We start from the raw sequence: 27754 nt of genomic DNA on the forward strand, positions 1-27754 counted from the left end.
TACTCTCTTTACTCCTTTACTTCGGGCTATGATCTCGTAGTCATGATTTACAAATGAACATTCGCACTCAAGCTCGGTCCGTGAGCACGTAGAATTTTGTCCAATGACCCCTAGCTACCCATCCTTATCGCTCGCGCGTAATTATATTGCTGTCGCGACTGTGCGACTGGCACCCGCAGTGAGTGTGCGAGCGCGATAGCAACATAATTATGCGCGAGCGATAAGGATGGGTAGCTTGGGGTCATTGGACAAAATTCTACGTGCTCGCTGACCAGAGTATACAAAATTATAAAACTTTAACTAAAATCAAGATGCACATTGTGGATATGAAATCGTGTTAATCCTTGACATAAATCAATTGCTGTTGAGTAATATTTTTAATATAGCATAACATTGAAATGTAAAAACAAGCATGCAATATCACCCAATGTAAAATATCAGTTTGTGAAGGTGAGGTTTTATCTAATTTTGTTCTTATAGTCAACTTTGTTTGTCAGTAGAAGGCAATGTAATAAACTTAGTTAGTATGCGCTATTTCTGTTCTCCTTTGTTAAAAAGGGACGTGAATAAAATGTAAAATGGTTTCATTTACTTCTTTAGGCAGAGAGTGCTTTAATTTTGAACGTTTTGCATTTAAACAAGCTGCATGTAGCCAATGAACTGCGGGGTTTACTCCGAAAAATGCTATACGAAGTTTCCAATGTTGCCATCCCTCTCGCTAAGCGAGATGCTAACATGAGCGACGGAGACAGATCCGAAACTACGTAAATTGCGTTTCGGAGTAGCCCATTTGGTGCCTTTTGCTATAAGCATACTCACACAATTGTTGTTCCGCAGCTATACATGTATCAGTTGTTCAGAAGCCTCGCATACATCCACTCGCTGGGCATCTGCCACCGAGACATCAAGCCGCAGAACCTGCTCCTCGACCCGAAGACTGGCGTGCTCAAGTTGTGCGACTTCGGCTCCGCCAAGCACCTCGTGCGCGGGGAGCCCAACGTCTCGTATATCTGCTCGCGATACTACCGCGCTCCCGAACTCATCTTCGGCGCCATAGACTACACAACTAAAATAGGTAGGTCTTCGGTAATATTACTGCACTAAAACCTAGTTATCTTAACCTAGTGGGCAGGGCACATAGTACGTAGAACTGACGGCCGATGAGGCAGCAAGGTTCTGGAGTGGAGGCCGCGTACCGGTAAACGCAGCGTGGGACGTCCACCCACAAGGTGGACCGACGACATCATAAAGGTAGCGGGAAGACGCTGGACGTAGGCCGCTACCAACCGGGTGCAATGCATTGGGGGAGGCCTATGTTCAGCAGTGGACGTCCTATATTTGAGATGATGATGATGATGAAAACCTAGTTATACTCCTCTGGACGGCTCGATAACTTTTATAGAAAGGTTGGCCACTACTTTTTCTTCAAATCCACTCTGAACCAACAGACTGAAAGAGACACAGTATGGACCATACATCCTGGCTACTGAAAGTAATTCACTACTTGAACTGGCTACATTTTCTGTAATTAGTGCGTGTTTCGAGCTCTTTTCCCCTTCTATTTACTGATATGACTCGAAAATTTTCCACCTAGGAATCTAATACGCAATGTAAGCTGACGTAAACGAGAATCCATACAAGTTCACATACAATACAACTAAGCTATAACTTTTTTTCTTGTTTAATCTGTTTTCATATTGAGTCATATAACACGATATCTCGAGTATGGTCCGCTCCGTACTTGTGATACAGTTCTGTTTATCTTATTAACTCCAATTAACGCACATGCGCGAAATATCCTTTAAGGAATTGTTTATTTTTCCATTTGTATTTGTTATTAGCACTACAAGTTCCAACCATTATTCGGTTAGTTTGATGTTTTTCCCTAAATTATTACTAGATTTGACATCTCAGTATTGAAGTTGACTTGTAAGATGGCATTATTTTATAATTATGCATTCTTTCCAGACGTGTGGAGCGCGGGTTGCGTCGTAGCAGAATTGTTACTGGGACAACCGATATTCCCTGGCGACTCTGGCGTTGATCAACTCGTTGAGATCATCAAGGTACTTGACTTATCTACACGCGTTACTTTGCAATACACAAATGCCGGCGAGGACAATGATAGTCTTTTGTTATCTTTTATCATTGTAAATTATGTATCGTCCTTGTAAGACTATTCGCCTTCATTATCATATCTTTTTGTGATGCTATCGGCACCTATTGTGTTTCGTCAAAATGTAAGATGTAAATATTAAGTCGTTTGCAAATTTTACAGGTCCTAGGTACGCCTACACGAGAACAAATTCGAGAGATGAACCCGAACTACACTGAATTCAAATTCCCTCAAATCAAGAGCCACCCTTGGGGAAAGGTAAATTTTGATTTTAATTTACACTATCATTCTACCATCAGCATTTGGTAAAAAGTGTCATTCATAATAATGTATATTATTATCATCATAATTATTGATGTTTTTACCCATCCGCACGGAGTAAAGGAGGTTAATGTGTTTATCATAATGTAGATCTAGTTCCTCGTCGTGTTTTTGTTATGGAGCAACTATAAAAAGTTTTTACTTGAGTAACACTTCCTACTTCCTCATTCTGATTTTTTGCTCCATGCCTTTCCGAAGGGATATTGAATAAAAAGCTTCAAAAATCATCATACACATTTGAATATAAGCAGAAACTTGTGTTCTTTGTGGATTGGGTAATTTTATCATCGACACAACAGTTGAATCATGATATTATCATCCATCAGTTAGTTTAGTATGTGATTAAAAAGCCCGCACATCATTCCAGTACATGTTGGAGCGAATGTCCATGCCCAAGTGTGGCACTAAACACCAGCGCATCCGAGTAAGATATTGGTATACGAAACTTTACCTAAATGCCTCCAAAATCTTAAATGGAATAGTTTTCAGGAATTGTGACCATGATGCATAATAATAATATTATATACGAGTTTCCACTAAAGATTCAGCCGAAAATTTTTCATATAATTTGTAATTCAATGTATTTCTTGGGTTTTGGGTTGTATAAATAAAGATGTACTAGTTAGTTTATAATGATGATAATAGGTACATAGTGTTACTGTTCTGTATCATACCGCCATTTTATTAGTTAGTTTATCATGATAAACTGCAGTTCAAGTGCTTTGCAATGCCTACAAATATGCGAAAGATAATTTTCCAGATAATAATTGCTAAAATACTTTCGGTTATTTTGAAAACTAGTTCACTGCCTGACTTTAACATCACAAAAAGTTTCCGTTTCCATTTTTTGTGTCATTTGTTTCTTGCCGACCATATCAAAAGTAACAAAGATAAGAGTTGGGTCTATTTATCTTATTGAGACAACGCCGATAATGTTTCTGGTATTTGTCGAAGCTCAACTATCTATCGAGTGGTTGTTTTACGTGATCACAATTACTGAACTCTTACCTAACGATAAGATTGCGATACAAAACATTTTTGTGACTAAACAACTTAAAATTTACGCAATGGAGGTATTTAGCCGTTTACAGCCTTTGGCATGAGTTACTAGAAAGTTACAACTAATCAGTTACGCTGTTTTATTGCAAATTGTTTGTTGGTGTTTGGTGTGCATTTGTTTTTCAGATATTGTGGTTTCAATCGTCTGCGATATAGTAAAGGGAGGCTATAGCGGCCTACATAGACATTTAGCGTAGTGCCTCCTTTATACTCGTACACCAAGCGTGCTAAATCATGTCATCGATTTCATGTCACCTAACTATTAACTGTGTAAATATCGTCCTTTTGTCCTTGTTGCTCATGAAATGATGTCTTTGTTTCGGCTAACACTGTTTCGAGTGTGATTGGAAAGGTTTGCTTATTCTGCATAATCTTACTTCGTTATTATGACCTTAATCCTACATTTATATGAAATTCTGAAATTAAATAAAAAATACGAAACTAAACCAAAGAAACGCGTGTAAGTTCGGCTTCAATGACAAGTCACGCCCATGTTAGTTTCAGTAGTGTTTCTTTGCGATGGTATAGAAAACATTGTTGCCACTTTCAATATCGGACCTTATTTTTTACTCCTTAATTTTTATAGTATATGCATTTGTTGAGCTAGTCGATTTCTTATTTTATTACCAGCTGTTTATAATACTGCTGTGTTTTGACAATTTCTTTGGCCAATCAGTGTCAATAATTGCTATCCAGGTTCGTACCTTTGAAGACTCAACTTTACCCCTCCACACCCCAAGACTTCTCTCCTATCCCTATATGTATTTTAGTGACTTAACAGTAAACTCAAAAGTGGAGTTTACACGAATATCTATGGGAATGTATTCTTTCGTCGTCCCCTCACAAGTCACTAAATAACACAGAGCTCGCGAGGTCGATAGAAAGTTAATGATAGGGCAAAAAAACAATGAGACATGTAAAGGCTCCATAAGAGCATTTGACAATTTGTAAGAACTAATTTAATTAGCCTATACAGTCAGCGTCAAACAGACACCCAGTTGCCAATAAGTTCGCAAAACGTCTTTGTTAGAGTAGGCGCACACCGTTGATTTTTCGTCGGCCGATAGTTTAGTCGGGCAGTTGATCAATATGGGCATGTATGGGAGTGCGCACACTACGCCGATTCGATTTGGCCGATTTTTCATACAATTTAAAATCGGGCACAACTATCGGCCAACTAAAAATCAACGGTGTGCGCCTACTCTTAAAAATTGGAATAAGGTGGTGTTATCAACTTGGCCACTTTGGCTGTCACGAATTATTTGACGCTGACTGTACAAACAAAAAAAAAATTAGTTTGACATAATAAATAGTGATGTGCGCAGTCTTGTAACTGTCCCGTTCGGCAGGTGTTCCGCGCGTGCACGCCGCCCGACGCGATCTCGCTGGTGTCGCGGCTGGAAAATTTTAGTTTGACATTATAAATAGTGATGTGCGCAGTCATGTAACCGTCCCGTTCGGCAGGTGTTCCGCGCGTGCACGCCGCCCGACGCGATCTCGCTGGTGTCGCGGCTGCTGGAGTACACGCCGGGCGCGCGCCTGTCGCCGCTGCAGGCGTGCGCGCACAGCTTCTTCGACGAGCTGCGCGAGCCCGCCGCGCGCCTGCCCAACGGCCGCCCGCTGCCGCCGCTGTTCAACTTCACCGAGTACGAGCTCAGGTGAGTCCCGCTGTGATGCCCTAGGTCAGTGTTTTTCAACCTGGGGGGTCGCGAAGCCTCTACAGGGGGGTCGCGAGAGGTCGTAAAAACTACCTCAGTAAAAACATCAGTAAAGTTTTAAAGCTAGATTTATCCGAAATCTAATTAAGCAAATGCATAAATGTTATATAGATTGAAGAATTCGGTCCCGACAACATCTTTGTAAAAGGTATGAAAAAAAAGCGAACGGTGGGGGGGTCGCAAAATTTTTTTTCATACTAGGGGGGTCGCATCATGAAAAAGGTTGAAAAACACTGCCCTAAGTCTTTAAATTAGCTCCGACCAAGTACGAGCTTGAGTCCGCCCTGTCCCGCTCTGATAGAGTACGAGCTCAGATGAGCCCTGCTTTGTTTCGATCTGATACAATTCGAGCTTAGATGAGCCCCGCCCTGTTCCCGCTCCGATAGAGTGCGAGCTGAGGTGAGCCCCGCCCTACTGTCCCGCTCCGATAAAGTACAAGCTCAGATGAGCTCCGCCTGTCACTCTTTGACGCACTAGATCTTATGCTGTGAGATCTGCTAAGACCAATTACGAGCTCCGCTGAACCCTGCCATGTCTCACTGTGACACACTAGGTCTCACGCTGTAAATCTGCTACAACCAAGTACGAACTCGGGTGAGTCCCGTCTTATCATACTCCAATAGAGTACGAGCTAACGTGATCCACGCCCCGTTCCGCTGTGACAACGGCGCTTAATGCGTGTCCCGCTCCGATAGAGTAAGAGATCAAATGGGCTTCGCCCATCAGAACTTAGCCATCTTGTGCAGTAGTCTGCAAGTAATTGAATTGGAACTTGCTGTCTGCTAAAAGCAGCATAGCAATAGTGTATAGGCGTGGATTGTGCAACTATTTAACAATGTTTCGCAGCCGAAAGCGAATCCACGTCATTTTTTAAGTATTCAAACCTTAACTGTTGTTGATCAATAATGATCGGTTCCAAACGGTTTAACCATTAACTGTATCCATCTCCTGTATCACATTTATAGCAAATAAATGATGATTCTGATTCTGATCGTTTTAACCGTTGCTCTCTCCCCGCAGCATCCAGCCCTCGTTGAACGACTTCCTAAAGCCGCGCGCCACCGCCGCGCCCGCCGCCGACGCGCCCGGGGCCTCCGCCGCCGCGGCGCAGCCCGACCACGCGCACACGCCCACAGGTACTTAGCATTTTAGCCACTAGTGATGGGCCAACTCGGGAAAAACAAAACTCGATTTAACCCGAGTTAAAAACCACGTAACTCGGGTTGAACTCGAGTTACGTAACTCGAGTTAACTGGATGGACAAGTCAGTTTTTTACTTATTTTTACCAGTTTATTCCCTCATATTCGTATTAACGTTTAAAGACATATCATTTATGTATTGGGAGAATCATACTAGTTAACTAAAGTAAGAAAGAAAAAAATATTGTTTGAAATATAATAATAAAATTTATTCATGGATTTTTGGCTTGAATTTTAATTTAAAAAAATATTTATGTTTATTATTACTTGTCATTTTTCAAAAACAGAACATAAAACACGAAAATCTACAACAATAACCGGCAGTTTAAAGTTAACTTCAAATGAACATAATCTCAACACTCAAATTATCCATGTCGGATCCATTCGGTTTACAGTTCAGACAGCAAGTTCCAAGTCAGAGAGAATTCAACTCGAGTGGGTTCCAGTTACGCCCAACTCGAGTTAACTCGAGTTACTTACTCGAGTTGACCATCACTATTAGCCACGCAGCCATGTTTATTGTCTCACACTTGAGTCCGAGCACGCGCTAATGACGAACCGGTTGTTGCAGGCGAGAGCGCGGGCGCGAGCGGGCCGAGCGGCTCGCCGGGCGCGTCGTAGGCGCCGCGCCGCTGCCGACTCCGCGCGAGTCCGTCGTATGCTATTTAGTGATAGTCCTTTTTCGTGTTGGCCATCGGGTAAAATTAAATGCATAATAGGTGTTTTCGGCGAGTAATCGTGTGATAATGTAGTGTAATCGTCGATGCTTCAGCCGTCGTAGTCGGCGAACGGTAAATCCGCCGTAGTCTCTGAACCGTCGCGATGTGATCACTTTGTACTTTTGTAAGCTCAAATTCGTCTCTTTATGTACATACCTTAAAATTGTTGAGTTTGAAGTGACGCTCGTTCGATATACGACAGATTATCGTCCGATAAAATTGTTTTGTTTCGTTTTCAAGTGTAATCCGAGGTCTGCGACGACGAGATGTTCCGCTTTATCCGTAGACCGACCCGCTCCTGCGAAGTCAGCGCGAGAGACAGTCACATATTTGTATCACTAGAATCACCTATTGAGAGATAGCCGCATGATACTTAGTGAGGAGCGTTACCTTGCTTGGGCCATGTAATCAGTAGGAAAGACATATTCAGTAGTGCATTAGCGTATTTATTGTTGGAACGTATCACTAACTCAGAAACGTATGCCTAGTGTAATTTCAACGATAAAACTTAGCATGGAACATTTTTTGCATTCATAGAGAGCATACTTGTAAATTTTTATAACTAGTATAAACTGATCTCTCAAGATAATTTATAATATTAACGATATCTCAGAATACTATGTATAAACAATTCAGAGGATATAAATTTTAGATTACTACAGTATAGATATGTATTTTTTTTCGGCAACTTGTATGTTATAAACATTTTGATTGCGGTGTACCTTATTTTATCCAGTGCTGGATAAATGTAATGTATTTAATAGCACTGTCTGTGTCCTAATGTAACGACATAGTTTTTCGATAATATTGTATTCTATATTCAATAAATGATATTTCTATAATATAAAATTTGTCATTGAGAACACTATGGTTATTAGTAGTCATCTATGGAGAGAATGTTAAAATAATGCTATAAATTTCATTGTCATAGTTTTAAGTAATTCGAGTAATTTCATTTTGCACTTCTATTCGGCATACCGTTACAAATTAGGCAAACCTTTAAGTATAGACTAACGAATCTTGTATTCATGGTGTAGAAGTAGCCTGTATGCATAAATTTCTCGGTGTAATGTCCAATACCTTTGCACCACCTTAGTACGGAGTTAAATAAAGGCAGCTGTGAATGTTCACTGAGCAGGGAGTCTTGCTGTGCTTCTAATTCCACTTAGAGATTAGCTATTGATTGAAAGCGCTTTTTCTCGTTCTCGCGTCATGACTTGATGAATTTACAGTTCATTGACAATGAAGTGGAATTATAAGCAAAGTGTACATTTGGACGCCCCGAGAGGCTATTTCTCATTTGGACCAAGTCATGGTTACCATGTCTGGCTTCATAATGACTTAGCTAGATTGACTAGCAGCAATAACCTGCCTTTTTTGTATTCATAACGCTATTATGCTAAATGATCGTTTTTTCGTATTTTTAATATTTCTTTTGATACTAGCATGTTTAGCGGGTTCAATTCCCGTACGTAATTTATGCTGGGACCTTCGAAATTTTAAACACATAACTAATTATGTATTACTTTATGTACCTATGTACTATTAATTACGTATAAATTATTGTATCTTAAGAGAGGCGCTCGGCGCACCGTTTTCAAATCACATAGTGGAGCTTAGATGTGGTCGTAAGGCTATTGATTTGCCGACACCTTTTATAATTCGTGTAAATATTATGATTATCTGTACGGTGTGAGTCGTGACGCACCAGGCGGCGCGGCCCGCTGCGGACTCGTTAAGGGACACGGTAGTTTAGATATGCATATTTTTATTAAGTCTATCTAATATGAATTTTGTAATCGACGTTGCTTCTTAAGACCCTCTGTGTAAAAAAATATAAGACATACTAGTGACCTGAATGTTTGAAGCGATGTTATTGAACGTCTCTATCCCACTGAATTCTCACTTTCACGATTTACGTGCACGTTTACTACATGAGAATTTCCCATATAAAAATAATACATAGTTCGAAATGGGGTTATGACATACAAATTATTTAAAAGTAAAAGTTTTCTTATTACTGTAACTGTAATATTAAATTTAATAGTGAGTGAAATTTGTATTTGTTTTAATATTTGTTTTACTGAATTTGAATACATCGTAACACCCATATCGTTGTTAGTTATGAATGAAAATAACATTATAAAAGTAAATATTAAATGAATAGTAATCGTGTTTTTTTTATTTATAGTTAGAGCTCTATCTTGAAGGGCGTTACGACGGTGAATCGAGCTTACATCATTTATGCATCACAAAGTAGACAAATGACGATAAATTTTTATATTCACTTAGGCTGGGTACTCATCTGCCATGTAGCAAGTTAACGTAGCATGTAACGTAACCAACCTTCAAGTGAGTACGAATGAATAAGTTTCAACTACAGTAGTAAGACTGGTAAACACTTTATTGGTATTATTACTGGTAGTAACACGGGCTCGTCCACGCAGTAGCGGCGTAAGGGGGGGCGGTGGGGGCGGTCCGCCCCGGGTGCCAAGCATCAGGGGGTGACACACGCGCAGATTAGTACTCACTGGCGCACATGGGGCGCACGGGGGTGTGATTGTCTCTCAATCTTCGAATCGGTATACCAGGGGGTGCCTTAGGACTTATGACGGGGGGGGGGGGGGGGTGATCTCCCCGGGCGCCAACCCATGCTACGCCGCCACTGCGTCCACGGTCATCGCGTATCTGGCTGCGGGCGCGTAAGAGCTGAATCCGACTGCGAGCCGCCTTTGTGCTCACTTGATACAGTATCTGATACATTACATGCTACACGGCTAAATGAGTACCCTGCTTTTTTCTCGACCCATTTGTCTTGACGCTCGCAGCTATTTGGTCTAGTGATCGAAAATCCTTTCCTACACCCTCTATGTTAAGGAAATATCTTCGAGGTTCTGGATCTGGATGCAGTTCTGCAATAAATGTTCCTGTACAAATACAAAAAAAATCCCAAGTACCTACATAAACAAAAGGACAGGAAGGCGCTGGACGTCCTGTGGTGTGGCTGAAATGATTTGTATTAAGTATGTACACATGTAGGTACATTTCAGTTTTTGCTCTTGTTCTCAATGGTGATTCTTTGCGGTAGAACGAGACGACATGACCGGCAATGGACAGTTAACACCACATTATAGATGACCCACGCTGAACTGTCCCACCAAACTCAATGACAGGGGGGCGCTACCATCGTTCAACTATATGGTTTCCAACATGGCAAAAATCGGAACCAGTGATCCGGTATTGACGGTGGCGCCCCACTGTCAATGTCATCGATAGGACAGTTCACTATTTTGGAACTATAACACTGTTGCCGATAGTAGGTACCACAGAATAATAATGTACTATAGTACCTTTATCATGATAGCATTTTAATTTCTTGTCTGTCTACCAAAAATTCTCTCTATTTTGTGTTCACTGAAGACTTGGTATTCCAGTGGGTCTAGACAAAGTGCACATTTTAATCGCAAACCAGTCGAATAGCCTTTTTTTTGTATGGAGTTTTGACGGATTCGATTTTCGATTCGATCACAAAGTGCACTTTGTCTAGACCCACTGTTGCCCCTCCATGCAACCAGTTTCTCAATTTTGGCTTGGCTTGTAATTTGGCTGTATGGAATAATATGTCTGCCTTTAAAAAACAAAATTAAGGTCTATGGTTTTGCTGTCAAAATGACGTCATCTGTCAAAGGTATTTTTTTTTTATTACGGAATTGCTCACACCCGTTCTGCCAATTTCTTAAATAAATTATTTTTCTTTTATTCTATCAATTTTCAATAAGCTTGAAAAGCTAAAAATCTCAATTCAGAAACCGCGCGCAAGATTGATGTAGCACGCTCAAGATAAACGTTATTTCACTTACCGCACAAAACTTTCCGTAGACATGACACGACACAACATAGTAAGAATTAAGCTTTACATCAGCTGACATCCGGTATGTAATGTCAAGTGTCAAAATCACAGATTACAGAGTATGTGTCAAAATACATCGATTTGTCACGCAACCACAGATTAGAGTATGTCTAAAGCACGCAACCCAAATAGAATTTTATCTTTCATTCAAGCAAATAAATAAATACAAATAAAAATTCTCAAAGAATGATATTTGTGAAGTTGCGTTTATCACTGTCTAGTAGAAGGCGTAATAATTCCAACTTTATACTTCTGTGAAATAAGTAGTAAAGTTATTACTACTACTGTGTAATGTAAACATTTATTGGTATTTTCTTATAATTACGCACGATTGCTTCGAATTTTATAAACTGCAATCATGCACGAAGCATACGAAGCCTCTCATATACTGAATGTGACCGTACAAATCGAAGCAATTGCTGCTTACGGTAAGTCTACTTTGGTGGATAGTGGGTGTCCCTATGAATCTTAGGTTCATTATTATGATATCTCTTAATAAGTTCTATATCTAGCCTGTAGATAACACCCACACCCTACCCCATGTGTTTATTTTTAAAATAAGATACAAAATTTTGTTTGTATTGAATTATGCTAATATAAGATGTAATTTTACTGAATTGGTAGAACTTTATGTTTCATGTACGATTTATTTAATTATATTCCTTCAATTATTTTACAGATGGAAATTTGTTGTTGGGTACCCGGCAAGGTCATTTATTGATGTACTCATTGTCTTCGAACAATGGCAATCAAAAGTATGACATACAATTGCTTAGATACTGCAAGAATTTTAGCAAGAAACCTATACAGCAAATAGATGTGATACCAGGTAGGTACTGAAAATATAAATTAATTTTGAAGTTACTTTTTAATAACGGGTGTAAAAAAACCTATCCCGAAGCCGAAGACTACTTATTCTCCACATCATGGGGATCATTTTTTTCTTTGGGACCATACCTGGGAAACTTGTGGTTTAGGAGATATTGAAGGTCAAAGTCAGAATATTTTTTTCAAGATTTTTACATTATCAATTTCAATTCGTTGTTTTAAATTTTTTTTTCTAAGAAACCTTATTAAAATTTTGAGTATTTTCGTCACAATAAGGCTTTTGTCTTTACAATAAGAAATGGACAGCAGCGCGCGCACACACGCTCAAGCGCTGCCCCCACGCCCCGAACCGCAACCCGCGCTCGCCCATGAGTCATTCAACTCTACTGTGAGTTCAACGACTACGACTGGACCAACTGAACTGAGCTTAATCCAAATCTACCTAGTTTGTAAAAATTAAATGAGTACCTAAATTAGTTACTTACACCTTAATATCAACTTACCAGTTTAGTTTTTATTCTAAAAAATAATAAATTACATTTTAATTAATAAAAACCCTTTACACGAATTTGTTTCTTTCCGCAAATTAAATAATCTTACAGAACCTAGGTTGTTAACTAAACCGTGCTTTTACGCATAACCGTTATTCTATCACAATGTAGTATCACAGGTCTTATTAGCTACGCAAGTGTGATAAGCGTAAGTAGGTATCATTAAAAAGTACCGTAAACAGATGAATAATGATCTTTTGAATGAGGCCTGTCATTCTTTACATTAATAACTCTCTACTTCAATAACTTAAGTCTTTACGATAGTAATAAAATTCATAAAGTAAAACTCAAATTATTGCTTACACCACACCGCTCTAAACGCCTAGAGTAAACACCTGGCAATGTTACTCCTATCGTTGATTAAGGCATTCACTTTCGATAGGAGTGATGATTGTGTGTTCTTTAAACTTAATTGATTTCAGCAACTAAATAAAAAGGTCTCTTTTTTCAGTCTTCCTTCCATACTCATTACTTCCTTTCTTCATAATTTACTTGAAATAAATAATGGTTATGCACGTGATTCTAAATAAACGTAATTTTAATCGTTAATCACAGGCAGTAAGCAGATGTGATAAACTTGTATCATTAAAAAGTACTGTAAACAAATGACAAATGCTCTTACACACAGGTTCATTATTTCTAGCTCTCTAACTTAATAAATTTTACGTCTTTACGATAGTAATTAATAAAATAAAACTTAACTTACTTATTACTGCAATCTGAACGCCTAGAAATAACACACTGGCAAACTCTTGCTCCTTCACTTTCGATGGGAGATTAAAAGATAAGATTTTATTTTTAAACTCGATTGATTTTAGAAACTAAACAAAATTTCATATCTTTTAGCACTTCTTTCATACCAATTACTTCCATTCTTCAACATAAAAAGATTCATCGTCTTGTTCGTGATTATTTTAAATGAACGTAACTTTATTACACGGAATAACTATCAAAATGTATTGATATTCTTATTGTTTTATTAATAACGATTGCGCATCTACAATTCATTCAAATTTGAGTATTTTGGAAGCTTGCTTAAAGCATTAATTATTATTAAGTATGCTAGGACGGATCTTTAGTTAACAAAGATAAATCAAAGTATTTTTGCCGCCGCTTTTACAATCTCATTCGTTGATAGACTTGCCTGTACTAAAGTGATGAAATTACATTTTTGTTAAGTTAAAAATTACGTAAATTTGTAGTTGAAAATGAAGAGTAACAACAAAGCGCTACCGATTCACGACGACACATTCGATAGACGTGTTGCTTGACTGTTATTGGTCAGTCAGTCTCGCCGCGCGGGGCAGTACCTTTGTTGCGAGGGGCCGCTCGCGCCACGCGTTGCTCGCACGCACGGCCAGTTCGGTTTCTTCGGCCGTCGAATGCGCTTGCGACTTTTGATTGTTTTCTCGTGCGGATAGTTAGTGTGTGAACGTGTGATAGTGAGTGTGGTAATAGTGAATGTGTGTTAGAAAGATGCCTAACCATACGTACAGTGCTCGTGAGTACGTAAACATGGTTTACTGTTATGGGAGGGCACGTGGAAACGCATCTGAAGCCCTGCAGGCTGTAGGTATCGGGCTGAACATCCTACAGCGCACCACCGTACTGATGCACGTACTTATTATTGTTCTGGCTGTACAACGTCTGTTGGACAATCAGCCGATTGTGCCTCCGTCCGCCTCGTTGTGGCCTCGTCTAGGCGTGTATTGTGTCGGATTTGAGGAACTTAAATACCGGTCTGTACGTGAAGGAATACTGGAGCGCGCATCAAAACACGATTTACCTGGCACGCGTTTGCTTGCACGTGGAAGGCCGTCAGTTCGAGCCACAACTTGTCCGGTTGGAGCGGCCGATTCCAGACGACGTCGAAGGGGATTAGTCGGTAAGTACTTAGTTCTAAACCTAAACAAATGCTAAAGGAATGTGTTTTTTAAATGTAGGAAGTGAATAATCTGGTAATTTTGTGTACAAAATACTTCTGCGGTCGCGGTAGGTAGTGGCGGGAAAGCGCGTACGCTCCAATACACTCACACACACATAGGCACGGTCATTGCGTTGCGTGGCGCGCTGTACATTGCGGGCTGCGGAATATTGTATTTTTTTTAATCATAAAAATAAAAAATATTTCCCACCAATAATATTTTGTAATATTACTTGGTTGGGTGTACAGAAGGCGTAGTTTCAGTCTTCGTGATAGGTTTTTTTACACCCTGTATATGCCACTTTTGAACTATTGTCTAGTAATAAAGCTGTGTAATTGTTTTAATTTGCAGAGGACAATCTACTCTTGTGTTTAACAGACAACATTCTGGCAACATATGACATTAATGGTGTTAATTTTCCACTGGTTAAAACTTTTCCACAAACCAAAGGTGCTTCATTGTTTGCTTTAGATAATAAGGTATGTAAAAAACTATAAATTTATTCTATCTAGTCCATGTTTAATGAGTGTTGTTATCAAACATAAATTTTCACTTAGCCCATTGATACCTATGCCCAGTTTTGTCTTTTGTATAGTTCAATAAGATGGCTTAGATTGTTTTCATTCACTGGTTGGATTTGTCTGGGTTTATTAGAGAATAAATTTTATAATAATAGGTACATTAACTTAAAATGACTTAAAAACTAAAATTTAAAAATTACTAATGATAAAAACTGGTTGGATTAATAAAATTTTTATGTTTATTTTCAGTCCACAATATCGATGACTGGGGAGTCCAATTCCATAGTACATCTTTGTGTGGCAGTGAGAAGAAAGCTTCAGTTGTATTATGGTAAAAACGGTGAATTCAAACAACATTTGTTTGAGTTCACAATACCTGATGTTCCTAAAGTCATGGCATGGGGTCAGCAGTATTTGTGTGTGGGGTTCAAAGCTGAATATACTTTGTACGATGTAAGTAAATTATCATCTGACCAAAACAAATTGTTTATTTACTACTAGCGGCCGCCCGCGATTTCGTACGCGTGTACCTCGTTTAATTACTAATGATGTTGATAGATGGCGTATAACAGCTTCCCCCGCATGAATATTTACCTACGAACGTAAAAATTTTTTGGCTGTAGATTTTAACTAATGACGATAGATGGCGCTTTTTACCCATCTTATTTATTTATTGAAATTTAGTTTGTAACATATCGTCATAAATTATACCCTATACATATGTAAATCTGGGTTATAAACAATAATACTGTAAAGTTTCAACAAAATCCGTTCAGTAGCTTTTGTGTGAAAGAGTAACAAACATCAAGACATCCACACAAACTTTCGCATTTATAATATTAGTAGGATTTACAAATCATAACTATGCTCAAATTGATATTTACAGCATAAATTAGCCTTAAGTCAAACAAAAATCTTCAATAATGACTACATGTTAATTTGCAATTATAAAACACTATTTTATCTGTTTTAACTATTCAAGATTTTGATAGTGTCTACAAACCTATTTTTATGATGTTTTATTCATTTCATTGCAAATAAATGAAAATATTATAAATGAAAACTAACTTACCTTTTTAATTTTACAGCTCTCATCAGGAAAACCCAAAGAGTTATTCCCAACAAGCAGTTCCAGATCTCTGGAGCCCACAATAGCCAAATATTCTGATACCTCATTCCTCCTGGGCCGAGATCAGGCATCTGTTCTGGTTGAGGAAGCTGAGGAGATAGAAATTAAGAAAACCATTAAGTGGCCTGAGGCACCTATTGCTGTTGGTAAGATTTTTATCTTTTATTAAACCAGTGAAATCACTGTCAGTCGTAAAATAGTTTTTTTTCCTCCTGTCTTGCAAGATCAAAACAAAAGATGTGAAACTAGAAATCCATGCATGATTTTCTTTTATGTTATTTTTTCGAGATCTTGAAAATATTAAATTCTGAGGCTAAAGAAGCTAATAAATAACATTTTATTCACATTTCAGTTTGGGATGAGCCATTCATTTTAGGATTAGTGCAAGATGAAATCAAGGTGCAAACTGTTGAACCACCACTATTTATACAAACCTTACCTGAACTCAAGAAAGCAAGACTGATGTACAGGTATGTGTCATATTAATATGCTGAAAGTTATGTTTGTGTCTAAAACACTGGTTAGTTTATAGACTAATTATTAAGGGACAAGTATGCAAACACTAGCTTTTGCCCGCGGCTTCACCCGCGTGAAATTTAGTGTCACAGATCGGCATAAATTATGGCCAATATGGTAATCTGGGTTACAAATAATAATACTGTAAAGTTTCAACAAACATCCATACTTTCGCATTTATAATAGTACTAGCTTTCCGCCCGCGTGAAATTTTGTCTGTCACAGAAAAACTATCGCGCGCGTCCCTGTTTCAAAAACTGGTATAAAACTATCCTTTCCCGGAACTCAAACTATCTCTATGCCAAATTTCATCAAAATTGGTTCAGTGGTTTAGGCGTGAAAGCAGGACAGACAGACAGAGTTACTTTCGCATTTATAATGTTAGTATAGATTAGTAGGATAGGCCTCTCCAATTAATCTGGAAAGCATGGGGATTGTAAGCCGAATCTTTCACTTGCCTTTGGTATATTTGTGTTTCAGATGATGATGATGATGACTATTTATTGCAGATGTAAGCGCGGCTTGATATTCGTGTCGTCTGTGGGGCAGGTGTGGTGCCTCAGCGCCGTGGATGTGAACAAACAGCGCGAGCAGCTACTGAAAGACAAGCAGTTTCAGATAGCAATCGACTTGACGGTAAGAATAACACATTAAATTTTATTTTGAGACCACAGTACCGGAGTAAGGCAATGAAGGCTATCGTTTTAGCGCTCAGCAATTGCTGAGCCAACTGGTGAGCGCTGTGGCTATGATAAAATGACAATTAGTAAGGGTACTATCGTATTTGCACTCACCTGGATGGCGCCACCGAGTAAGGTCCTGTTACTTGACAGTGGTGTCAACTGTTAAGTATAAAAACCATAGCCCTCATACGGCCATAATTGAAATAACGCCTATGTGTAGCCACGATTTAGAGTTACATTTTTGTAACGTGAATCAATATGTTATGACGGTAGGAAAATAATTCCACTTATCCCTATTGACCCGCCCCATGAATTGTAGGATGTAGGTAAACCATAATGTAGGCGCTTTAGGCCCATTATAACCCAGGTTCCAGCTTCGATGGTCTTACTGGTATTTCTGTTTCTTAAATTTGCTGTGATGTGTGTGTGTTTTGTGTGAGACAACCAAAAACCCTATCCACCAGCATGTAGTTTTTAACTTTAAAAACGTATATGATTTGGTGTGTTGTCTGACACATTATTAATTATGTTACAGTCAAAACTCATAATCGGTCAAAACCTGATTATTCTGGAAACCTGATTATTATTCAAAACCACTTTTGACTGGTCAAAAGTGGTTTTGACCAAGAGCGTTAGTCAAAATCACTTTGGAGTGTACTTTAAAAAGGTTTTTAACACATTTATGATGATTTTGTAATTTTCACTAATCATAACACTTTTAATGAATTTGGACTGATGAGTAAAATTTTAAATCAGGCGAAACCACTTTTGACATATTTTTTGCAGTCAAAAGTGGTTTTGACCGATTATGAGTTTTGACTGTAACATATACAATGATAACACTTAATAGTAGGTAATTGAATGCGGAAAGGTATAACCAATTAATATGGAAACTGCGACATAGATATATAGACACAAGTTATATAATTTTCCTCAATAGACCATTTAATATTGTAAAGTCAACAACTAAGTACACAAGGTTGTGGTATAAATAGTTGTTGTAATTTCAACAATTCAAGTAAAACTTATTTGTGTATAAAAGTTAAGAGAGTAAATGAGTAGAGTCAGTGTTGTGGTTCTAAAAGATATAAACCCTGCGTGCGTCCTTTTATATTTAAACTTAATATCAAGTGCTATTTCTTTTTGCCATTTCTTTTCCTCATGCTATTAAACTGAATACAAGAAAAAAAATCTTTAAAAAAGCCTTTTTAAACTTTTTAATTATATCCCGTATGCGTTTCCACATTTGCCAATGTATTCCTGTGTAGTTTCAAATATATATTTGTCTAAATTGGTCATTTAAAGGATAAGGTGTTTGTACAGGATGTCCTACATTTTAATTTAAACAATTTTAGAAGTTTTCCTACTAATTATCGATCTTAGTTAAAATTCAAGAGAAGAGTTTTTAAATCCAAATCTAAGCTAAGAACTTATTTTTTGCATAGTTATCCTGCAGCGTTCATTTTGTTATTCTGTTACAGCGTTTGATTAGCAAATAAAATGTGTTTTTATTGCGTTGATTTGAAATAATCGCATTATACAGTGTGAGACTTGATAAAGTGCACATATGAAAATAGGTGAAACTAGACCTATTTTTATCAAAGGAAAACATGTCAAAAATTATCTGAGATTTTTTTAAAACTTTATAGAATTTTTTTCTTTCAGTTACTTATTGTAAAGAAAACGTCATAACTTTTAAACTAAAAAGTATATCCTCATAAAATAAAAACAGTATGCTAAACAACAGGCAATACTAATAAAAATCGCCGTCTGAAAATCAGCGTCCAGGCATTAGCTTGTGACACATGCTGAGACGGAGACCTTTTGCTGCCGCAACTCTGCTCACATTATTTCATTTCTCATTGTTATTTATTTTATTAATTTTTTTCTATTTTGAATGTGCATGTTAAATATTGTATTATGTTTAACATGCACATTCAAAAAACTGTTCGACAAAAAATTTTGTCGAACTATGTATGTGACTTTGTGTGCAGCAAATAAATGCTTACTTACTTACTTACTTACTAAAATACATAAAATACCCAAAAAATGGCAACAAATAATTAAAAAAAATACTTTTTGAGTAAAATCTGTATTTTAATTCGTATTTTTTGGTGATTTGATAAATTTCCATATTACAGGTGTTTTTATTTCTTTGTGTTAATCATCATTGTATTACCTTGCTAAGAACAAAAATTTATAATTCTTAGATCAAAAGTAATGACGTTTTCTTTACAATACAATAAGTAATTGAAAGAAAAAAAAATCTATAAAAAAATAATATCTCAGATATTTTTTTGACATGTTTTCCTTCGATAAAAATAGGTCTAGTTTCACCTATTTTGATATGTACACTTTACCAAGACTCACACTGTATATGGCACAGTATGTTTGGTACTTATTTATTATCGCCAGTGTGCCAGTGGTTAGTTCGCGTGTTTATTATTTTTTGTTAGTTGTGTCAGTGTTAGTGAAAAATAGACAATCTTTCCCCTCGATTTAAAATGTACCAGGGGCGGGTTAAAGGAAGGCAAGCTAAGATGATTGTGCTACTAAACGTAAGTTAGAATAAGTATTATGGGCTTAGTGCAATTATAATGTCCAATATATTATGTAGATTGGAATCTGTATCAAATTATAGCAATACCTAAGTATACTCGTACTCCTACCGCAACACTTACGCAATAATTTATTTATGCTATACTGTCAAAACCCTACTGACTAATCCGTAAATTGGCAACGGCAATAATTAATAATTACCAAACATCTGCCATATATCACGTATCATATGCATATTAGTACCTATTTTACTTTTATTATAAAACAGTATTTGCGTTTGAACAGACAAGCTTCCAAAATGCCTCTTTTTGTTAAAAACGTTAAGGGCACTATGGCTCTGTTACTTCAGGTAATTAATGATTTTTAATATAACGATCATTCAGCGCTGAATCAATAGAAGAAAAGCATTTGAAAATTATTGTTTCTTTACAGAAATTATCCGAATGTTCCGAGGAAGAGAAGAAGAAATCGATACAGTCTATCCAACGGTTGTACGCATACGACTTGTTCGACAATTGTTTATACTCGCAGTCCATGAAGGAGTTCATCAAGTTGCAAACTGATCCTGCAGAGGTCATTCACCTGTTCCCAGAACTCGATGGCAAGGAGAGTGAGTGCTCAAAGAACAAGAAACTGAAAGGGAAGGATCTAGAAAATGCTTTATATGCGTTGATAGAGTATTTAGTGGACGTGCGATCGGCCATCGGGCAGAATAAGTCGGAGGCTGGGCCTAGCCAGGAGCAAGCCAGCCGAAGGAATGTCACTCAGCAGCTGGAGCTGATTGATACCACTTTGTTGAAGTGCTACTTGCAGGTATTGTTTTTTATTTCTTTTTTGTGAAACAACGACAACCTATGATGATCATAGGTTGTCGTCATCATCATCATTTCAGCCATAGGACGTCCACTGAACATAACTCTCCTCCAATGATTTCCATAATGGTCGGTTGGTGGCGCCATGCATCCAGAGCCTTACTGCTACCTTTATGATGTCGCCATAAGACAAGATAGATTAAACCTATTTGAATACGCATGTCCCTCTCAATATAGATATGAAGATTTCTTAGTTTACGTCATCACGTCTTAAATCTACAGAAATGTTACGGCGAAAATCGTTTTTTCAGACGAATGACGCGCTCATCGCGCCCCTACTTCGTCTCAACAATTGTCAGCTGGAAGAAACCGAAAGGACGCTGCTCAAACATGGCAAACATAGCGAGCTCATCATCTTGTACCAAACTAAGGGGCAACACACCAAAGCTTTACAGCTGCTCAGGGAACAGGCGAAGCAACCCGACTCGAGTCTCAAAGGGTACACAAGAACTAAGAATTATTTGCAGAACCTTGGTATGTACTACAGACCAAATAACACTATAAACGTCGATATGCCATTAATAGGGGCGTTTGGCCGAAAATAGTATTTTTTAGAAATCGTTAGCAACATGGCAACCGCCGAAAACTTTACAATGTTTTCGGCGAGGACACGTTTGCTAACTTCAAAAGTGACGTTTTCCCATAAATTTTTTAGCAGTCATAGCAGGCCTGTTAATCTCCGCGAGTTTACATCAAAAACAAAACACGCACGATGGCCCCCTACAGGATTACTATTCGACAAGGCCTCACATACGAGCGAACATTGACTCACGCACGCGTATTCTTGTGTATGATGGAAAAAAATAAAGAAAATGGTGTACTAAATACTGTGCAGTATTTAACTGCCTAAATAATAATAAAAACACGGAATGTACTTTTTTAAGTTGCCTGAAGACACTGAGAGGTAAATAAGTAGTTAATATTATTCATGATTATTCATGCTAAATCATGTATTTCCTCCGCCATTTTCTGCAGTTTGGCACCTCACGTCACATCATTTTACCGAAGTCAGCCCTATAGCTTCGGCGCAGTACCGATCACCGACGTTTGTCAACAAAATGGTGCTTGACTCTTGAGAGAAGTTAAATAATAATTACACCATATTGTTAATGACATTGAGCATACATTTTTTTAAATACCTTCGCGAAGTAAAACTTCTGTATGTAGTACTTATTATTATTCTGTGGTCATAGCACTTACCGCTAAAAGCACGCCATTTTTCCTATTATGCTATTTTCGGCCAAACGCTCCCAATGTGATAATTTTATGGAAATCTATGTTATGCTAGGTATAACATAACATAACGGGAAAAACACGCCTCACTACTTGTTAAAATATTATCAGCTTATCATTCCCAACTTTCCAACATTAATTACATATTTCCATGACACACATTATTTTAATTACCTACTCCCTATTATTTATTTCAACATTTGTCACAGCAAACATATTTCCCTTTGCAGGTGCGGAACATATAAATCTAATATTCAAGTTTTCCGATTGGATCTTGAAAGAACACCCGGAAGAAGGACTGAAGATATTCACAGAAGACAAAGTGGAAGTGGAGAACCTCCCTCGCCCCAAAATACTTGACTTCTTATTGAGAGAACACGAGAACCTAGTGATACCATATTTAGAACATTTGATACACACGTGGAACGACAACAATCCTTTGTTCCACGATGCCTTGATCAGTATGTACAGGGACAAAGTGACCACTAAAAAAGGCGATATAACCGAGGAAGAGTATCAGCATACGAAAGCGAAGTTGGTGGCGTTCTTAGAAAAGTCTCCTCATTATACACCAGAGAGGGTAATACTACATTTTCCCGCGGATAGCCTTTTTGAAGAGCGGGCTGTTATTTTGGGCAAACTCGGTCGACATGAGCAAGCCCTGGCGATATATGTACAGATTTTGGGTGAGTTGCAATAAAACGAACAATGTGATTTACATTCACTTGCATTTATGCTGCGTGCGATTCCCCCTTCAATAACCGGGCTAAACGCTATCCTATGTTTTTTCCTGGCTCTCAAACTATCTCTATACCTGAAACAGTAACAAACATCAATCCATCCAGCCTTTCTCAGTTCAAAAATAATGTTTTTTTTTTAAATTTAATTTCAGGTGACGTAGACAGAGCGATCCGTTACTGCGAGAACGTGTGCGACACAATCAAGGACAAGAATCAGGACGTGTACGTGATCTTGATGCGGATCCTCATGCACCCGGACAAGAGTGCGGCCCTGAGTGGGCCCCTGGCCGACGTGGCGCGCCACCCCGCCACCGCCGCGCCCGACCTGGAGACGGCCCTGGCGATACTGGAGAAGCATGCGGACAAGATCTCGCCCTTGAAGGTAGTGTTATAGAGTCAGGACGTGTACGTGACCCTCATGCGGATCCTCATGCACCCGGACAAGAGTGCGGCCCTGAGTGGGCCCCTGGCCGACGTGGCGCGCCACCCCGCCACCGCCGCGCCCGACCTCGAGACGGCCCTGGCGATACTGGAGAAGCATGCGGACAAGATCTCGCCCTTGAAGGTAGTGTTATAGAGTCAGGACGTGTACGTGACCCTCATGCGGATCCTCATGCACCCGGACAAGAGTGCGGCCCTGAGTGGGCCCCTGGCCGACGTGGCGCGCCACCCCGCCACCGCCGCGCCCGACCTCGAGACGGCCCTGGCGATACTGGAGAAGCACGCGGACAAGATCTCGCCCTTGAAGGTAGTGGTATAGAGTTAGGACGTGTACGTGACCCTCAGGCGGATCCTCATGCACCCGGACAAGAGTGCGGCCCTGAGTGGGCCCCTGGCCGACGTGGCGCGCCACCCCGCCACCGCCGCGCCCGACCTCGAGACGGCCCTGGCGATACTGGAGAAGCATGCGGACAAGATCTCGCCCTTGAAGGTAGTGTTATAGAGTCAGGACGTGTACGTGACCCTCATGCGGATCCTCATGCACCCGGACAAGAGTGCGGCCCTGAGTGGGCCCCTGGCCGACGTGGCGCGCCACCCCGCCACCGCCGCGCCCGACCTCGAGACGGCCCTGGCGATACTGGAGAAACACGCGGACAAGATCTCGCCCTTGAAGGTAGTTTTCATTCGATCGTTCGTTTCAGCCGAAAGACGTCCACTGCTGGACAAAGGCATCCCCCAAGGATTTCCACAAAGACCGGTTCTGCGCCGCTCGCATCCAGGCACCTCCCGCGACTTTCACCAGATCGTCGGTCCACCTAGTGGGAGGCCTGCCCACGCTACGTCTTCCGAAGGTAGTTTTATGGATATAGAATTACCTAGTTAAAATGTTGTTTAATTCTATTTGTATATTCAATAAGATTTCGATAACAGAGCACCTACTTGAGAAACGATTACTTGGAATACTTGGATGATGTAAAAAGAAAGAAAGAAAGCGATACGGTCGTAATTTTTGCTTGACTGTGCGGGGGCACTTTCGTTTCCCCAGATACGACTGGCTGACATTGACAATGGGACTTTTTCCTATTTCTGTAACTCAATTTCTGATTTAGTTTGGATAAATACTGCATCACATTCTCCTACTATACAAATTACTATGACAGTATGACACAGTAGTTTTTATGAGCCAGTGAAAGAACAGACGACTCCACATCAAAGTAAACAAATAGGCGCTACACTGTAACAAAAACGCAGGCTTAAGTGCTGTCCACTGTACAACAATAAAGTCCCGAATTGCATGGAAAAGAAATCCTGTTTCAGTAATCCTACACGTCCTAGGAAAATACAAGCAAATAATATGTTTACCATTGACAGGCGCTGTCAGTTCTACCAGACTCGGTGCCGTTAAGCCGCCTGAAGCACTTCCTGGAGAGTGCACTGGACGGCCAGCTCACGCTCAAGCGCCGCTCGCAGATACTTAAGGGGCTCCTCTACGCTGAGCACATGCAGGTAGGTCCGCAGCAAATACTTATCAACGTTTCGTCATCGTTTTAGGGAGGGTTTTAGGAGGACTGAACGTAAGCATAAATGCGGAAAATATACCTTTATTAACCGGGTGGAACTCGTCTAGTTATAAAACTTCTTAGAGAATGCGCTAAATGGCAACTTCACGTTCAAGCAAGCTCAAGGGGCTCCTCTACGCCGAGCACATGCAGGTAGGCCCACAGCAAACACTTGTTTATGATATACAGGGTGTTAGGTAAATGGGTATATGAGCCGACACTAGCCCATGTTAACATGGTCATATAAATGGTATGGTGAAGTCAGTAAATTGATATCTTTATTTTAATTATTTTAATTTTCATACAAATCGGATTTTATAAAATTTATTTTGTATGAAAATTAGAAAAAAATAAAATGATATCAAATTTCTGACTTCACCATATCATTTATATGACCATATTAACATGGGCTAGTGTCGGCTCATATACCCATTTACCTAACACCCTGTATAGGAGGGGCCTAGGAAGCCTGGACTGGAGATAAAATGTGCAAAAAATTTACCCTTACAACCCGATCGAGTTAACTGCGCACCTGGCAGCCGTGACGTCACATTGACGCTCTGGTACAGACGCGGCGAATGCGGGTAGATGTATGGGTGAGTGCGAGAGGGAGACTCGCTTTCCAGCGAAGTGCGCAGTTAGCTCGATCGGGTTGTGCGTACTAAGTTAAACCCCTCTACGTGGAGCACATTAACTCGCCAAAATGAGCGTATAATACGTGGGAGAGGAGCCTAATCCTTGGCATACGCGAAATAAAAAATATGGAAAAATTATCATTGGGTAACCCTAACTGGGTGGAACATTTTTGAACCCTGATCCTCCTCATCCCAGAATGTTACACTTCAGCCGTTTTGTTTATAAACTACGAGTGGGCCTAAAGTTTGGTTTTCTCTTTGCCAGGTACAAGAGCTGAAGCATTTCCACGAGTCGAAGAACGTGGTGATAGCAGACTACGACGTGTGTCCAGTTTGCAAGAAGCGATTCGGCAACCAGAGCGCTTTCGTGCGGTACCCCAACGGAGAAATCGTCCACTACTCCTGCACCTCCAAACAACCTGTAGCTGCGCGATAGATTTGTGTCTTCTAGATAATATTATCTATATAGATTTCAATGATGACGCCATTTTAAAATAGAAGACATATTTATTTTGATCTCTATTAAAATAAATTGCTTAGACAAACATCTATTTTGTAAACGTTTTGTTACAACAAGCAAACTTCGAAGCTTGGGGATGACGGCGTATTCATTTTTGAAATAGGTTATGGCAATTATAGTCATATAGTTAAAAAGAGTGCTGGAAAGGTCATCAACCGTTCATTTGGTAAAGTATCGAGCCATTATCAAACAATAGTCTCAATAATAATAACAAGTAATAGTGTGCAATAAAGTTTATATAAAAAAAATAGTCTCATGGTTCTTATGGACAGCAAAACGTATTTATAAAGTTATAAAAAGTTCATTCTTTGTTTGGCTATGCACGGTTTATTGACATACTTTATCCTATCCATTCAGCGAGTGCTTTTCCACGCAGATAAAGTTTACAAGGACAAAAAGTCATTAATTAGATAAGTAGAGTTATATACTAGCTAGAGTCTGCTATTGATTAAACCAAAGTAAATGGATATTTATATCGAAAAAGAAATAGTTCATAGTTGGATTGCTGGATTTAAAACAGAAATAAAAGCATTGTTTTTTAACTGTGGTTTTAACATTAAATGTACTATAGACGAACCAATAAAATTGATACAATTGTTTTGCTAATCAATCTTTTATGAAATGTAATTCTTGCGATTCAATGGATAACTCATTTCTTTGTCACAATCTTTATCGTCCTTCATTATAATTTGTATGAATTAAAATTTACTGTGAAAGGTTTGTTAGTATAATAGCATTATAAACATTATCACTATCAAAACATTGGTGACGATTTGGCATCATTTCACTGTTCCACATTTTAATTTTAGTAGTCATGAAGTATGTTAATGAAAATATACGCTATATTTGTATCTTTTTAATGAAGCTTCATTGTAATAAATATGTTTGTAAAGGTGTAGCATACAGTGTGATATTCTTTTATAAATATAGCTATAATTAAACTATACCCTGTTTATATTCCAATATGTAATAATTTTAATCGATGTATAAAAATTAAATAAATACAAATTTTAATAGCAAATTTTTATCGAATCATTTTCTTTTTTTTTGCTGATTGCTGGCATCACTTAGATTTGACGTAAATTTTCAGGTGGAGGAATGATTCAATTTCTACCTATGAATACAAATTCAGTTTGTTTTCAAACTGTACTACCTACTAAAATGTTATTTTGAGCTTAGTAAGGTCCAATACTTACTAATGCTGTTAGTATAATGTTACAGTCAAAACTCATAATCGGTCAAAACCACTTTTGACTGATTTTTGCAGTCAAAAGTGGTTTTGACCGATTATGAGTTTAGATTGTAACATTAACAACTTAGTATTAATATTAAGCAGTAGTTATGCAGTCTCTATTGCTCGATGTTAACGGGAATGTCCCATACGGAATATGTACAGTAAACTATGGAACCTAACGACTCTTACAGGCTGTTACCCCTGGGCCACACATTTGCGACAACCCGAAAGATTCTGTTTGTTTTTGAACTATTATACTTTATTTAAATCTACTGTGCTTTATAATGCTATTCATAATAATGTTGTCGATTACGTCACGCAACTGGTCGGCGATTAAAAATAGTGACATAGTTCACTTGTTTATTATTCGATTCGATACAAGTGGATGTAATTAACGTTACGTTACGTAAGTATATCATGCAAATCAGTAACAAAAGTGGACTTTTTGCTTCAATTTATGAAAAACTTAGGGAGATATTTCATATTACATTCATATTAGAGTGGATTGTACCGACTCTTCGTGAGGAGTGTTACTTACATACTTACCGGTAATGATATCTGAACTTATATGTTAGTTACGACTAGACTACTCTTTCACACGGTAATTACGGCTTCCAACTGCGATTCCGGGTTGTGGGTTCTAATCCTACCGCTGCCAAATGCTATATATCTACCTCAGCAGTGTGGTAGAGTAGTACAGTGGGATTTACTAGTTCCGAATAAGTAAGTATAATACTTAAGATTACAATACTTAGTAAAAAAAAC

General features: G+C 38.7%; 2 protein-coding genes across 6 annotated transcripts in view; both read left to right on the top strand.

Moving 5' to 3' along the window:
* The window catches only part of LOC135078077 (glycogen synthase kinase-3 beta), a 28639-nt gene extending 19336 nt beyond the window's left edge, over positions 1-9303 (top strand). For all 5 annotated transcript variants that reach the window (XM_063972640.1, XM_063972641.1, XM_063972643.1 and 2 more), the window contains 6 exons: positions 838-1075; positions 1969-2066; positions 2279-2374; positions 4961-5154; positions 6235-6350; positions 6986-9303. In XM_063972640.1, coding sequence (XP_063828710.1) covers positions 838-1075; positions 1969-2066; positions 2279-2374; positions 4961-5154; positions 6235-6350; positions 6986-7035 — 792 coding nt within the window. In that variant the 3' untranslated portion in view covers positions 7036-9303. The remainder of the gene's footprint in view (positions 1-837; positions 1076-1968; positions 2067-2278; positions 2375-4960; positions 5155-6234; positions 6351-6985) is intronic.
* Positions 9304-11165: 1862 nt separating this feature from the next.
* On the top strand, positions 11166-25950 carry LOC135078313 (vam6/Vps39-like protein). The gene is made up of 17 exons (XM_063972911.1): positions 11166-11471; positions 11723-11872; positions 14699-14826; positions 15118-15321; positions 15957-16143; positions 16350-16467; positions 17023-17149; positions 17564-17616; positions 18101-18175; positions 19996-20104; positions 20188-20568; positions 20879-21101; positions 22091-22546; positions 22753-22985; positions 23184-23348; positions 24413-24547; positions 25501-25950. Exons 1-17 carry the CDS (start codon positions 11402-11404, stop codon positions 25669-25671), a joined length of 2985 nt encoding a protein of 994 aa, XP_063828981.1. The 5' UTR covers positions 11166-11401; the 3' UTR covers positions 25672-25950.
* The last annotated feature ends 1804 nt before the right edge of the window (positions 25951-27754 follow it).

The sequence above is a fragment of the Ostrinia nubilalis genome, chromosome 14 (genome assembly GCF_963855985.1).
Source record: "Ostrinia nubilalis chromosome 14, ilOstNubi1.1, whole genome shotgun sequence".
Taxonomy (NCBI): domain Eukaryota; kingdom Metazoa; phylum Arthropoda; class Insecta; order Lepidoptera; family Crambidae; genus Ostrinia; species Ostrinia nubilalis.